The sequence below is a fragment of the Drosophila biarmipes genome, chromosome 2R (genome assembly GCF_025231255.1).
Source record: "Drosophila biarmipes strain raj3 chromosome 2R, RU_DBia_V1.1, whole genome shotgun sequence".
NCBI classification, from domain to species: domain Eukaryota; kingdom Metazoa; phylum Arthropoda; class Insecta; order Diptera; family Drosophilidae; genus Drosophila; species Drosophila biarmipes.
Window position 1 is genome coordinate 17,430,752 of NC_066615.1, and position 16,607 is coordinate 17,447,358.

Sequence of the window (16,607 nt, forward strand, 5' to 3'; positions counted from 1 at the left end):
TACACATTGTTTGAAGAAAGTGGTAACAGAAAAAAAAAACAAAACAAACAACAAGAATAATAAAGATTGATATTGAAATGTTGAAACCCCAAAACAAAAACCAGGGCATTCATTTTTATTTTCGGGCAGTTTGTTGGGGGTCGTCAGGTTGTGTTTCTGTGAATTAATCAGTTTCCCTACTTGCAGATCATCATAGACGAAGGGTCAAGAGTCAGGTCAATGGTTTGTTTTACATCAAACATAAACCATTGCTACCGTTACGCCATAGTAGACGGTACTACCTGCAACTGTGGGCCAAGTTCTAGCCTCAAATAAAGTTTTTACCTCCTTTCTTTTTAAGTTTGAACAAATTTGTAAAAAAGTGTGTGTTTAAAATGGTAAGATTTTATCAAATTGTTTTTAACTTTTAGCTTTAGATTGTAAACCTTAGAGCTACCGATGTGTCTTTCTGCTACCATACTACTATCTATCGCTGTGCAATTGAACTGGTAGTTGGTTATACAAAAACATGCATACATATATATCATACACATAGCATTCCCCTCCCATCAGAAGCCATAAATGATTTTTATTTAACCATATTATCACTTATTTTGTAAATTACAAATTCTCTAACCTATTTCGTTTCTTTCTCGCAACTATTTTAGAGAATGCCTGGACGATATCCGTGAAATCGGTCACCTCGCTGAACAATGTCTCCCCGTCGAACAACTCGCACATTTGTCCGCGCTGTGAGAAGGCCTACACGTACAAGAAGAACCTGTCGAGGCACCTGCGCTATGAGTGTGGCCAGCTGCCCACGGAGAAGTGTCGTCATTGCTCCTATGTGGCGCGCTACAAGCACAGCCTCAATATGCACCTAAAGACCCAGCATCCGGAGCACTTTAGTGATACATCATTGGGTTCTGCGGGCTCCAGCGAGGCTCCCAGGGGAGTTCCCAAGGTCTTGGGTCGTTCCCTAGCCCGTGGTCTCTTTGATTCCTTGTCCCAGGGGGGCAAAGTTCCTTGATTACCCTAATTTCTTAGTTTAAAAACCGATCTCGGTCAGGTGAGTTATCCAACGAGGGGGTAAAAAAAAGAGAGAACCACCTTCTAATGTTAATAAAAAATGCCTTTTTGTAACCAAAATTGAAACGTGTCATTATTGAATTCTTCTCTAGTCCCTAAGTTAGTTAAGCTTTTTTATTAGGGGCACGGTTTTTATTCCTTTTTTGGCTGTGGTATATTTTGTTTGTCCTTGGTTCTCATTTAATTGTCCTGTACAGCGAACACAACCCACCAACACACACTCTATTCATAAGAATATACTTTAAGAACTAAAAACGGAAACCGACAAAAATTGTTTGCTTGTTTTTACCGAGTTAAGATGCAACTGAAATAGTAATAATGAAAAAAAAAAAAGAGTTCAAAAGGATTACTATTAGTGACAGGAGCTGAGCTTAACTACTTCCACTAAGCGGTAAATTTGTTAAACACCAACTTTTACTAACCTCCAATCATTCGCCTCTGCAGCAGCCAAGCAGGACAAGGGCGAGCAGACCGAGGGCGGCCAGGATGAGTTCGAGCTGGACGACTGTTTGCTGGAGAGCAATGACATAGTGATCACCCAGAACAAGGATGGATTCGTGCTGCATGTGAAGAAGCTGGGCAACATAACGACCGCCAAGCTGGAGGAGAATCAACAGGCGGCAGCTCAGCAGCAACAACAACAACAGGTCCAAGCAGCGGTCACCGTCACCGGACCAGCTGGCCAGCCCACGCCGACCATCACGGAACTCTTGAACGCCGCCGCCGCCTCGCACTCGGATCCCAAGCCCTCGCTCACCACTCTGACCAGCACGCCCATCAAGTTGCCTTCCTCGGAGTGCGGTAAGTCCAAAAATGAACTTGTTTATAGCCATAAATGTAATGAATAAGAGAAGCTAATGAAATGTTTGTCTGTCTGTTGAAATAACCAGGGTATCTAGAAGATACTTAAAAGTGATAAAAACTTACGCAAGATTGTGCAATAAATGAAAAAAAAGTTTTCCAACTTGTCGAACTCTCAATTTATGCAAAGAAATACTAACTTTTCCCTTTTTCTTATTAAATCTTAGCTTGTATTGAACTAACAAATGTTTTTAAATTCCCCTCCCATTGCAGAGCTAATCAACATCAAGAAGATTATACCGGCAACCACAACAATTGCCACACATCATCCGCACACAAGCTCGACCATCATACATCCGCATCACATCATCCAACATGTGTCCCAGGAGCCGCATCACCAGGAGCACCATCAGCAGCACCAAACGATTCACATCGAGGAGGTGCCGCAGACATCGCAACAGCACCATCAGCAGCAGCAGCAGCATCATCACCAGCTCCAGACGGCCCAACCGACACACACCCAAGTACAAAGCATAATCACCACCCACCCGGGTCAGACCATTAACCTGGTGGGTCTGCGTAATGTGCAGCTGGCCGATTCGAAGCCCATTGCCTCGCGGATACGGTATTCGCGTGGCAAGATCATTGGCCCCACGGTGCAGAACCTGCAGATCGTGGAGACGCACGAGGCCATCCAGCATCAGCACCACGAGCTGGCCGATGGCACCAAGTATGAGATTAGCGAGATCGATCTAAATAACCCGAATGCATCTGCCGCGATCATTAGTGATCTGGTGAAGTATGCCGAGATCGATGACATAGAGCTGCCGGACGGCACCAAGATCGGCATTGGCTTTGCGCCCTCGGAGATCACCGAGCACATGCAGACCTCCGGTGGAGAAACGCACATAACCACCATCGAGCACGAGCCGCAGGAGTTGCAGGCGGTGCATCAGCACGAGCAGACACAGCAGACGCATCACATCCACACGGGCCAGCTGCAGACGCACCACATCCAGACGGTGGTGCAGACGACCAGTGGCCAGCAGCAGCACGACCAGCAGCAGCATCATCACCACCAGAGCACGATCGAGCTGCACGAACAGGACGACGATGGCGTGGAGACCATTCTGCCCGAGGAACTGGGCATGCACGATTCGAGCAAGAGCTACACCATTCTCACCACGCGGCCAATGAAGGAGGAGTCCGAGCACGATCCGTCGGGCATGACCTATGAACTGTCGCTGAGCGACTCGTCCCTGGGCCCCTGCGATGATCCCGAGTCGCGGTATGTGTGCCGCCACTGCGGCAAGAAGTATCGCTGGAAGTCCACGCTGCGCCGCCACGAGAACGTCGAGTGCGGTGGCAAGGAGCCGTGTCATCCGTGCCCGTACTGCAGCTACAAGGCCAAGCAGCGGGGCAACCTGGGAGTCCACGTGCGCAAACATCATCCGGAGAAGCCGCAGCTGGAGAGCAAACGAGGCCGCAAGATCTAAGCGAAAGTTTTAGGCAAATGCACCGGTGGTGTGAGTACACAACAATTGTTGAGTGTAAACAAGTAACCATTTTCGAGGTTTAGACCAGTTTCATTATTATTATTACAAAACCTTTTGCTTTATCATTTTTTATAAACGTGTACACTTATTTAATCTTAAAGTTCTTATTTGTTGATTATTTTATTAAGTTTATAAGTCGATTTCCCACGGTTTTCAAAAACAACCTTTACATTTCGCAAAGGGAAAAGCATAAACTCCGTACTGTGTGCACTCAATTAATTTCACTAGGCTTTAACATTTATGTCTTCACACTTAGTATAATTGGTTATGTATATCGTTTGATTTATCGTAATTTTCAAAATTACAAAAAAAAAAACAAAACCCCCCCCAAAAAAAAAACAGTCGACAAAATGAAAACAAGAACTTTAATCAATGTGCAAGTATTTTCATGGAAATAACACAAAGAATATAGGCGAGAAACTATATAAACGGAAAGTAGATTAACATTAAGTATAATAAACAACTTGATTCTGTATGTTTGTGTGCGTGCTCTCAAAAAAATAAATAAAACAAAAAAAAAGTAATTTAGGACAACCTTTCATAACTTAAATACACTGGAAATTAATTTTACTGCAATTCAACGTTTTCGGAGAAAAGTGCACATAAATTTCAATTGTTTAAATCAGTAAATAGTTAATAATAAAACTAACCGACAAAGGATAAATTTGAGAGCATTGTAAAGTTATCTAAATTGGAGGCTTACAAAATTCACTTTGTAGAAACTTGTTTTCAAATCCTTATATATAAAATATATGGAAAAAATCATAAAATATGTGAAAGATAGAAACTTATACTACTGTATATTACAAACCCCAAACAGTTTACTCGAACTTAGTAAAATTGAATGTACATCTGAATATCTGAGTAAAACTTTGAAACATATTTTCGCAGATAAAGCTAAACAAAAATACAAACAAATTCTAAACATTTGTATTAGAACAATATGCATATATATAAAATAAATACGTCTTTTTGCAGTTTTTGTGTGTAAATCAATTAATTGATTGAAATTAAACATTTATTATGAATACTTATCTATAGAAATTATATTTTGAAACATAGTTTGTAAAAACAGAAGGTCAAAATAAAATTATATAAACGACAAAACAAATTCGAAGCCTTGATGTTTGTGTGTTAGGTAGAAAACAGTTTTTCGAAGAGCTCATACTAACATATTTCTCTTTCCAGGTGACCGATGAGACCCCAACCAGAGATTGGCAACCCGAATAAGCTAGCCAGCACTTCTAATCTAATCTAATCTAATGTGATCTTTTCCGAGCCTACCTAATATATTTCTCTTTTCTTTTAGATTGCCCCTCGGGACCGGAACTTGGATTTGGACTCTTGAATCCTGGCAACCATCCTCCGAACTGAGCTAAACTTAAGTAAAAACCAAGGCAAATCAATTGTAAAGGGAGCAATTGCCATAATATTCCTATATCTATTATGTCTAAGAGCCCGAAATCTAAACGTTCGTTTCTGTATGCCACTAAAAAGTAACCAGACCCGAATCGAACCTGAACCTGAACCTGAAACACCACCACCTGAATCCATATTCCCAGCCGTGTTTATCGATGTGTTCAAGCAAAACCAAAAAAACAAACAGCAACTGCCAAAAAGAAAAAACCCACCCCAAGCAGCACTCTCCAGCCTACAGTTCAATTAATTTAGTTATCTTCTTTTTTAGTTTTTTAAATTTATTTTTAAAATAAATATGTTTACACCCTGCACTAATTGGCCTTAATTTGCTCAACGTTTTTATTGAAGAGAGTTTTCTTTTTATCTTATCTGTTTAACTGTATATATGTTTATTATTTTGTACTCTAATTTTGAATCATGCCACGACTTTCTAATGCTTTTTATCCTCACCATGTTATATATATAATTATCTTCACCCCCCAAATGCTTTGACTAATTATTTTTGCTTTGCATCATCCAGATTATCTCATCATCCCAGACAAAAATTCTCCACTCTCATTTCTGTGTGTGTATCTCTGTGTTGGTTACCCACCCAGCTTGATCTAACAGCCAAATCCAAGCCCTAAGTGTTAAGTCTGTTTTTTTTGACTTTTTTTTGCACTTACATGAGTATCTCTTGCAGTTGTCCTGTGTCCAGTCAAAAGTAATTCTATTTATTTTTCGTTCTTCTTTTCTTTTGTTTTTCTTTTCTTGTTTTTATTTTCATATGTTGTGCGCGCTGCAAACCCCCAAACCAAAACATAACTAAACAAACTACAACCTCCTTAAAAAAAAAATCACCTGAACTTGAAAACACCAAACAAAATGATTGCATAGATCTGAGTATTACGCGTATAGCCGGACTCACCTGGAACGAGTGGAACGCCCGCCTGGCCATGCCCCTGGTGACCCTGCGCGAAGGTGCCCAGCCCCTGGTCTTTCCCACCGATCTGTCGGTGGATAAACAGCAGGCAGCGGCAGGAGCAGGAGGATTGACCGCCAAGGATTCGAGCTCCAGTGGCCGGAAGACGCCCACGGATGTGGGTTGCAAAAGTGAGCCCAGGGCTGCCTCCACCCCGGCCAGAATCCACAGCAGTAGCAGCAGCAATCACAACAGCAATGGCAAGCCCACGAAAACCAGTAGCGGTGGCAAGTTGAAGCACCTCAGCGAAGAGGAGGCCACCGCACTGATGCTCAAAGCCGTGGCCGAGAAACAGGCAGCCGCTGCTGCCGGCACCGAGCTGAGCTTTGGCGAGGATCAGGCCAGCTCGGGCAATGGCGGCAATAGCAGCGACTATCCGGCCACACTGAGTGGAGCCGTGACGTTTGCGGATGTTGGCGGCCCAGCTGGACTATGCCACATCAACATCCTGAACAGCATCAGCGCCATGAATAACCTCATTAGCGGCAGTACGGCGGCGGGCGTGGTATCCGGCTCGGGATCGGGTCAATCGCCCTCGAACAACAGCGGTGGCGGCGGCGGCGGTAGCAGCATGCTGGGCGGTGCGGACAATGGTGCTGGACACCCGTGTCCCGTCTGCGGGCGAGTCTACAAGCTCAAGTCCTCGCTGCGCAATCACCAGAAGTGGGAGTGCGGCAAGGAGCCACAGTTCCAGTGCCCGTTCTGCGTCTACCGGGCCAAGCAGAAGATGCACATTGGCCGGCACATGGAGCGCATGCACAAGGAGAAGTTCAAGCTGGAGGATGTGAAGAGTTATGCCGGTACCGGCGGCTTGGATGGCGACAGCAGTGGCGCCACCGCGGCAGCCGTTTCTGTGGCAGCGGCTGCAGCTGCTCTGGCCAGCGGAGTGGAACTCCATCCGCACTTCTCGTAGGGAAAAGAGCTCTAACCAAGCGGAGTCTGTACAAACAAAGTTAACGTTGATCAGTTATTAATGTTGAGAAAGGCGACCAACTAAAAAATCAGAATCAGGGATATTAAGAACGAAAGGAAATTACATACATAAAAAGATATATAAAAAAAAAGAAATAATCACACACCAAGCTCTCGGGAAAACGGAATCAGTGTGCCAAATTAAGCTTAAAACAAACAAAAAATGAGAAAAAAAACAAAATGAAATAGTTTTCTAAGATGCCTGGATGTTTCGAAAAAGGGAAAACGAAAGTAGTGTTCGAATGGACCGCAAAACAATTTGTTGCAAAGCACAAAAATTTACGCCATTTCACATAAAATAATTTTTTGTTATTGTTATTAATTGTTTACACGAGACCGATTTGAAAATCTATAATTTTTTATTATTTCATGCAAAACAGCAAAGTGATCAGTAAAATGATTTTACACAAAAAACAATTTTAGATATTGCGACATTCCACACAAATCGTAAAAAATGAAAGACAAAAATTGTACAATGAAACGGTTAAGAATTATTCAATAATAGCATAGGAATATATATATTAATAATATATATAAATATATATGTACTAATATATAAAGTAGAAACAGTAGCAGTAGCAAACTCAGTGGATAAAAAGGAAAACTCAGACCATATTAAGATATTACTCGCTAAGAGAAACCAATCAATCAACTTGACCAGAAGGGTTTTTTACCAAGTACATCTATTAAAGGAAGGAAAAACGCCGGCTTGATAGTCAGATTCCCAGTGGGGTTTTGCAAAGAGAGTTAAAAATATAAGCTTAAGCTGGGTTTTTTCTTATCGATGGTGTACTGGTAGAACCCAATGGGAGATATTCAGTACAGAGTGCCAAACAGATTCAATTTAGGTTCCCAATACAGCCAGTCAGTCAGTAACCAGCCTCTTCAAACAACATTTTACCTCAAGTGGAAATATTTTGCTATTATAACGATGTCTTAGACTAGAGGAGAAGAAAACATTCACTAAGCTCAACCTTTTATAGAATTTAATGTGTAGGCGAGGCGAAACGTTTGATAGTCAACGGAGAAAGTGCCTTGAAAAATTGATGGAAAAAATATAAGCAATTTGCAAACATTTTATTTAAAACAAATCTATTATAAAATCGATATTCGTAATTGTTTAAAGCCATATGAAGTAGGTTAAGGCAGGAATTTAAGTGAAAAGTCAACCAACCGGAGGAGGTCGGGATTTAAATGGTTTATTTTATTAGACATTTAAACTCAGGTACTTAGTGAGGGCAAGACCCAAATTCCAAAACGATAAAAAATATAAAATAAAACCACAAAAATTCAGTAGCTGAGCTACCACAATAGCAACCACAGAAAACGAGTAACAAGAAACAACAACCAACAGAACACCGCCACAAAATACGTCACATGCACTTTATTTATTATTTTTTTATTAACCTATGAATATACGGTATGAATGTGTGTACTTTTTATTTTATACTTTTATGCTGCACATTTATAAGTAGTCAAGTGTAATTTATTTTTATTTTCTTGCTTTCCACTACAACGAAATACATTCCATAGATGATTTTATTAAGCTTTAATTAAAAACGACGACAAACTACAAACATTCACACGAAGAGCAGATAAAAACCCAAACAGAAATGTGCGGCCAGTAAAACTGTGCAACAAAAAACAATTATTTTTAGATCTATCATAATTTAATACTTTATTAAAGAACCCGAGGAGGAAGACGAAAAATCTCGAATGCTTACGTATAAAATATTAATTTCTTTAAGAAACTAAAGTTCTTAAAACAAAAAAACATTGGTTATATAATTGCGGTGTTGGGCTAAGTTTAGCGACTCTTTATAAAATGAAGAATAAACGAAACAATTTCTAAAATTCCAAAATCGAAACATTATGGCAAAAGTGGAAAATTTCAAATTTTCTAAAAACAATATTGTTGAACAATAGGAAAACGCAAAACTATATAAATAGAGAATAATTTTATATAAATAAAAACACTTAATAAGACAAAAAATACTCATTAAACAAACAGAATTAGCATACCCTTATATATATAATATATATATTTAATTTTTCTATGAATTGTTTGTAAAACTTTTTTGTAAATTGATAAAAAAAAAAACCCAAATTCAATGTGAAAAATATACAAATTCCATGTAATAAAACGCAAAAGAAACGAAAGTTGTTTGCAATAGTGAGTTGACAATTAATTTATTTATGTCTAAGCTGATACGTCTTATTTTTCACACACAGATTTTAGTAGCGTTTTATTTAATGCTTGTAAGTATTGATTTTATTTTTAATATATGATAATACACAACGTTTTATTTCATTTTTCAAACTTTTTATTTCGAAACACACAAATTATACAAAAAGAAAAACTAAAATGGTTAGGGCATCATCAAAAGGATAGGCACACATCAAAAACATTTATATTAAAAAGTTTACTACTACTTTTGTCTCAAAAATATATGATTACTAATGTAAAACATCTGATTTTCTAACATTTACAGATGAAAGTGGCCAACTCGAGGGCGGAGAGTCGAGGATTCGAGTGCGCAACTGGCTTATGCTGGCTGACAAGTCCATCATCGATAAGTCCGCTGACGAAACCTCAGGTATTTGGCTGCACTGACCGCATTACTCTTATTACCTATACATGATTTATTTATTTTTTAATTTACAAATTGTAATTTCTTCGTATTTTGAACTTTTCCAATAACTTTGTTTTCTTTTTACAGTCTTACATTTTGTTTTGTTGCTGAGCACACACAGACACATCATACGTTTTTTATGTATTGTTTTACGATTTTATACATTTCTCATACATTGGCAAAATTAACTAACTTTAAACATTCCGAATTTCTATTTCATGACTAACCAAAAAATCAAAATCAAAATAATAAAAAATCCCGACAATTAAACTAACTATCAGACAAACTAACTCAGTCCAAAAAGTCACTCACAAACGATGCTAAAACCACTAACAACAAGTCATCGACGCCGATCCGGCCCAGAAATCCGACGACGACCTCGACCTCCACATCCACGTCCACGGCGGCAGCGGCAGCAGCCACAATTGCAGCCAAGCAGCAGGCAGCAGCGGCCATAGCCAGCAGCAATTTGAATAACAACAATAGCAGCGGCAACAGCAGCCTGACCCAGACGCTGACCCAGACGGTGACCCGTATCGGGAGCATTGGACGCACAACCATTGCCTGCATCACGCCGGCGAACAATGGCAACAAGAATGGCTCCTCGAGCAACTGCAATGTGGATGCCGCATCGGCCGCTGCCCTGGCGGCTGCTGGCGTGGAGTTGGACAGCATCGATGACACCATGACCGAAGTGATTGTGAAGATCGAGAATCCGGAGAGTATGCTGCCGATCCATGAGGATGACGAGGACGACGAGGCCGTATGCAATGAGGCGCTGGAGGATGAGAACACCTTTGACTATGACCTCAAGCTGGGCAGTCCGCTGTCGTGGACCTATGATGCGGTGAAGATCGAGAACGAGGAGTTCGAGGACAGCTATCTGATGGACAACGATGACGACGATGACGACCTACTGACCACGGCGGCGGCCACTCAAAAGCATGCCAAGCAATCGAATGAGAAGCAAATGGCTGGTTCCCTGGCTGGCGCAGGTGGTGGTGTGAAAAAGATCGTTTTGAGTGCTCAGCAGCAGCAGCAATTGCTCGAACAGCAGCAGCATCTGCAGCATCTACAACTCCAGCCCACCAGTCAGTCGCTGCAGATCAAGTTGCCCGCCATACCAGCCACAATAACGACCATTTCGGCGCCCAAGCAAATGATGTCGGGTGCTGCGGGAACGAGCGGTTCCCTTAGCACGGCCAACTGCACGCTGATGGGCAGCGGCAACAAGCTGGGACTGGGAGCCATGAAGGGCCAGAATCTCGACCTGCACTGGTCGCACTCGGACGACAATCGCTATCGCGTGCTCGTCCAGAACAAGCGCACACGCAAGGAGTCGCTGGAGCACTCCGCCGACATGATCTACAATGCAGACATCGAGAAGCCGTGGGTGTGCCGCAACTGCAATCGCACCTACAAGTGGAAGAACAGTCTCAAGTGTCATCTGAAGAACGAGTGCGGCCTGCCGCCTCGCTATTTCTGCAGCAAGATGTGCGGCTATGCCACCAATGTCCATAGCAATCTGAAGCGTCACCTGAACACCAAGTGTCGGGATCGCGAGAAGGATGCCGATGAGGAGAAGAAACCGCTGCCAGGTGGCAATGTGCCAGTGGTCATGGGAGTGGGCAACGGAGCCGTCGTTCCGGTCAGCAACAGTAGTAGCAACAACAACAACGGCGGCGGCAGCAGCACCAGCAGCACCTACACCTTGGTGTTCCAGAACGACAGTGCTTAAGGAGAGGCTTGGACTTGTACAAAATGCAGGCCGCGGCTGAGGAACGGCTTTTGGAAACGAATCTTCTGCTAGTGCAAATCTTGGTTACTCCTTCACGTTGACCTACGGGGATCACCCGGATCCCTGGACCCCACGGATCCTTGGATCCCCATTACAATTTCTTTATTTTCGTTGAACGAAGCCGGTGGAAGCCGTGGAAACTAGGTGTAGTTTGCAATACATTGAACAAAAAGACATGCAAGAACAAAAACATTGTATTGCTTTAGCAAATTCTCACAAAAAAACTAAGAAACCAAAAATTAAATTTAAACTTCGTATAAATATGTGTAAATTTTTTCCCAGAAAAAAAAGAAAAAATTCAAAAAAACAAAACCAAAGCAAAAAGAAAATTATATAAACTAGTCATCAGCTAAAATTGTTTTAAGTGTGCTACAAAAAAAAAAACACAAGAACAAACAAAAGAAAAGGGAAACTTTTGTAATAATTATTTAAATAAAAAACCCAAAACTATATGCATGGCATGAACATAAAGCAAATGCCCCTCCAAAGATACTTAATAATGATAATGATAAACTTTTTTGATTTCGTATTATGTTTGCATACGCAATAATTTTTTTAATTTGTTAGAAACATTTTTAAAGAATTTATTTCTGGTCATTAAGTTATGCTTATATAATAATACCATAATTATTAACTAAAACCGATTATCTAGTCAAAACGAAACGATAATGAGATATAATATTTTCAATTTTAGACAAAAATTAAACCTAATTGATAATGACGAATGTTTATAAAGTTTAATTCGAAATATCATCAGCGCATGTATGCTTTGAAAATTGTTAGATTTAATGAACAGAATCACGACGAATCAGATCCGGCACAGTAAACCGAGCGATTTACCCTCAAATTACCTTACCGAAATCGTAATGTAAACGAAAAAAAAGACAAATACCTCTATGAAGTTTGCAAGAGAGAATACCATTGTATTAATTGAGTACTACGATTATAACTATGTATTTCCCGTAAACTGATGAATCGTAATTATTGCCGGCTAAATGTATTTAAAACCAAGACACACAACCCCAAAAGAAAATTCGAAATACAATTAAAAGCAAATGTCAAAAACAAAATACCAAAACCCCATGTTGTACTTATTTTATGAAAACATTTCCTCATTCCACATCATATACAGGTAGAACTCGATCGCCATTCCATATCCACCACATCCTCTCCCCTTCCTTCAAGCGAAAATTCTTAGGCAATACAATCCTTTGCTTAGAATCTATACTAATCAGATCTATATTTCAGGTGGATGGATTGATGTGATGTTGATGAAGATGATGATGATGATGTTGGTCTTGACTGATGAACGCCAGCCAAACAACGCGATTCATGGTGTTGCCTCTTCCCTCTCTTATTGTTGTTTGCATGCTTAACTACTACAACCTATATGAAAACTATTTATACAATATAGATATGCATAACTATGTATCCTTCTACCTAGAACTTATTTATACTATATATATATGTATTTGTTAGATGAAGTAACTATAATTTACATAACTATGTATGAGACCTAGTAGATTTGTAGTTTGATCTCTTCTTTTGTTATACTCCATTCGTTTGTATTGCCGAAGGTTTAACTTTAAGTTTCTTCTACCAATCTGTCTATCTATCTGTCTTCTTAGCGATTGTGAAGCGTAAAAAACTGATTACTATACATAGCATTACATTTATTTAAAAATTAAAACATGAAAATGAAACCAATGAAAAACTTAGTTTGTATAGAATTATTTTTTACAAATATCCATTACTTCTACCGATAACTCTTTAGTTTTACTTGACTATTGTATTATGATTTCCCCTACATTTAAATATTGCATGCGTATTTCTATAAAGTGATAAAGCGAGCAGAGAACGTTTTGTGAACTGGAAACCGGTTTGAGATTTCCGAGTTCTTTGAGTAATACCATCCTACCCAACTCTAGAATTATTAAGTGTTTATTGTCACTAACCACCCAAAACACATAAATCCCAAATAATTATTCAAAAAACGATGTTTTTGAAGCCATTTATCACTTGTAACTTGAACCAAAACGTTGTTGTTTATTTTTGCTTAGCTCTCTCAAAATATTTTACTCAACATTTTCGATGTACTCATTGTGTTTTTAATTTAATATTTAATAAAAATTTACTTTTGCAGCCTACTTACACAAGCTCACACAAACACACACAATGACATCTACACACCACACACACACACAGAACACACACCAATCCAGTTCACTCCACTCCATATATAGCACCATGTCCTCACTAAAGCAACATACTTAACTCAAAAACAAGAAACAAAAGACTCTAAACAACTACGGTAAAACTTAAAATTTTATTTATTTCCAGTTAGTAATAGGTCTTTTTATGATTTCTATTCAATCAAAAAAAAAAGTAATTTCAAATCCTATAAAAAATCTATAAAACTAGATGGAAAATGCTACAAACTAAAATGATATTTCTTCTATTTTCATGTTTTTTTTTGTCACTCCCTTCAGGTTATGGCCAATTGTCGCCCAACCGACGCAGCTTTAGTCTAGTGCGCATCAAGACGAGTCCCTACACCAGCCCCATTGGCACGCCGATTATCAAGTTCGAGCCGGGCAGCGGTCTGGAGGATCACAATGAGCACGAAAGTGGCCGTGCCACGCCCACCACCACCACCACCCACTGCCCGAGTAACCTGCTGGTGCCCAAGACCCAGCCGCGTCATGGTAATGGCGACAACGACGACGACAGCAACGACGAGGACAGCATGGAGCCCTGCGATCTGCGCATAGGCCTGGCCAAAGCCCTGCTAGCTGCTGCCCAAGGCGGTGCCACTGCCGCCACCCTGCCTCTGGGCCACCATCATCACCATCACCAGGGCCATCATTCGCACGGGCGGGCGCTGCCGCAAATGTATCCGGCTGTGCCGGTGCAGGTGCCACGTCCCGATACGCCGACGCGACGCTACAGCAGTAGCAGTGGTCCTGGCCAGGATCCAGCGAGCAGTGTGGCTGTGCAATTTGTGGCAGCAGCTGTTGGACTGGCGGCCAACAACACAAGCGCCTCAGCCGCCGGAGGAGCAGGAGCTGCAGGAGCTTCAACTTCGGCGGCGGCGGCAGCAGCTGCTGCGGCGGCAGCGGCAGCAGCATCTGGAGGATCAGTGATAGGAAACTGGAGCACTGGCTCAGGAAGCGGTGGAGCTGGAGGTGGAAGTGGAGGCGGTGGAGGAGGCGGCGGCGGCGGAGGCGGTGCCTATGCCTGCGATCGATGTGGAAACACCTACGCCCGGCCGCACAGCCTCAATCGGCATGTGCGCTTCGAGTGTGGGGTGGAGCCCAAGTTCGAGTGCCCCATTTGTCACAAGAAGTCGAAGCACAAACACAATCTCGTGCTGCACATGCGCACCCACCAACATCGATGATACAACAAACGCTGCAACGGCATCCAATGACGCCAGGCTCTCAAGCAACTAGTGGCTGTCGGGACGTATACAGATCCGGATCCGGGTTCGGTATCGGGGATCTAGAAAGAAAGCAGGTTCTTCATAGATAGTGTAGGTTTTTTTGGGTCCTCAGAGCCGGGTCAGAGCTTCAGTCAGAGTCCCAAGTCCTAATCAACACACATACAGTTCAGTCCAGTCCAGAGCGCGGTTTTATGTAATTTTCCAAATGATCTTGAAACATATAGTCGTTTTTACAGATATATATCTATCTATATATATACAAATATATATATATACAACTACACTAACTCGTAACTATGTATATACTGAAAGAATATTAACAAATTCTAATTCTTAGACCATTTTTAATTATGTTATTTTTTTTTCACTTTTAATCTTGGTAGTTTTTCGTCAGTAACAGAGCAGTGTTTTAGTTTGTAATTTCGGTTTTCAATTGGCAGGCGATTGTTTTGAGGGGCGCGCGAGAGTGCAGGCGCCGCCGCATGTTGCATGATGTGTGTAAATCCTTAGGAAAACTCAATGATCTCAATGAACTTTTTCTTGATTGTGGTGAAAAATACGGAAAATGGGGAAAATTATGCATTTTATTGTGTAGCAGAACAGAAAACGCAAACAACAACAACAAAATATAACATTCACATTAATTATAGTGTAATTTCTAGTGCAGGGCACTCTCGCGCGTCTTTCATGATTGTAATGATACATCAAGTACACCTAGGGAGACACGGAAAACACAGTCAGAGACAGAGTCAAAATGTAGAGCTTAAGTTAGACCCCAGGAGAAGGCGTTTCCAAATCTGATTCGACTAGATCATGTGCAATACGAAACAGGCACCAAAAAAACAAAAACGAAAAACACTGAAAGAAAGCAGTCGTCGTTCTTTACCTTTTCACATTTTTTGTTTGCTTATATATTCACAAACTCACATCAACAAAACGAAATGTTTGAAGTTTGCTTAGGTACGCGTACGCACCCCAAAGGCCACAGGAATGCATGATACAATTACGCATTATATATATATAACAAATTATAGCTAGTAGTTACAACTCAACGATCTCTATCTACTCTTTTTCTAAAAACAAAACAAAGCAAAGCAAACAATTTATTAATTTATCTTGTGCTCATTCCATAAACGTTTTTTAAATTATGTTTTAATTACGAACCACGATATGTGATAGCGGGAATTTTAATTTGACCAAAAAGAAAAAGAAAGAAATCAAAATTAACGTGGCTTTGGGTCTAGGCGCCTCTACACAAAGCAAACCGGTTTTTAAAGGCAAACTAAAACAGTTATTAATTATTTTTAAATAACATTAATGTAAACATAAACAAAAGCAGCATGTACGCGAGTGTGAAAACGGAGGTAGAAATTGGCAATGTAAACGGGTTGGGGGAACTCGCATCGAGTCACAGTCAGAAATATAAATTGGTATGTGATATAAAGAATATAGTCCTCATTGTAATTAATAGTAATAATAATTGTATATTTTTCCTTGTTAAAAATAATTTACTTTTGTCAAAATTTGAAGAGAAACCTAAAATATTGCAGTGCGCGGTCTTGTTATAACACGATAATATATATAGTATCTATTAAAGAGCGTTTTGTTTCACACATTCATCCACAAAAAAACACCAATTAACGTTTTGATAATTGTTGGTATACAAACAAAGAGCTTAAATGTATAACAAACTCGCTTAGGTACTTCATAAACAAAATATTGAAAGAAAAAAAATTAAAAAACTAAAAAAACACACATAGAGGGCGCATACCATAATTTGTTGTCGGTTTTAAAGTTTGTGCCACACAAAAAATGTGATAAAGAAGTAAATTAAACAACAGACAACAAATTGGCACAAATCAACACAAAAAAATTATGTACGAATATAAAACGAAATTGTTAAAACAAAACGAGAAAAAAACAACAAAATTCTTATCGGTCAGTATTCGAATTAGGT

The 16,607-nt window shown here is 40.4% G+C and overlaps 1 protein-coding gene across 15 annotated transcripts in view; it reads left to right on the forward strand.

Annotated features, from left to right (window-relative positions):
* Nucleotides 1-16,607, forward strand: part of LOC108036224 (longitudinals lacking protein, isoforms F/I/K/T) — a 63,133-nt gene that overhangs the window by 32,807 nt on the left and 13,719 nt on the right. For 3 of the 15 annotated variants that reach the window (XM_017112217.3, XM_017112215.3, XM_017112218.3), the window contains exons 6-7: nucleotides 1,513-1,869; nucleotides 2,143-4,536. The exons of 5 other annotated variants lie outside the window; for them this stretch is intronic. In XM_017112217.3, the coding sequence (XP_016967706.1) occupies nucleotides 1,513-1,869; nucleotides 2,143-3,365 (1,580 nt within the window). In that variant the 3' untranslated portion in view covers nucleotides 3,366-4,536. 7 more of the 15 variants (XM_050887141.1, XM_050887159.1, XM_050887144.1 and 4 more) reach the window with 7 other exon arrangements.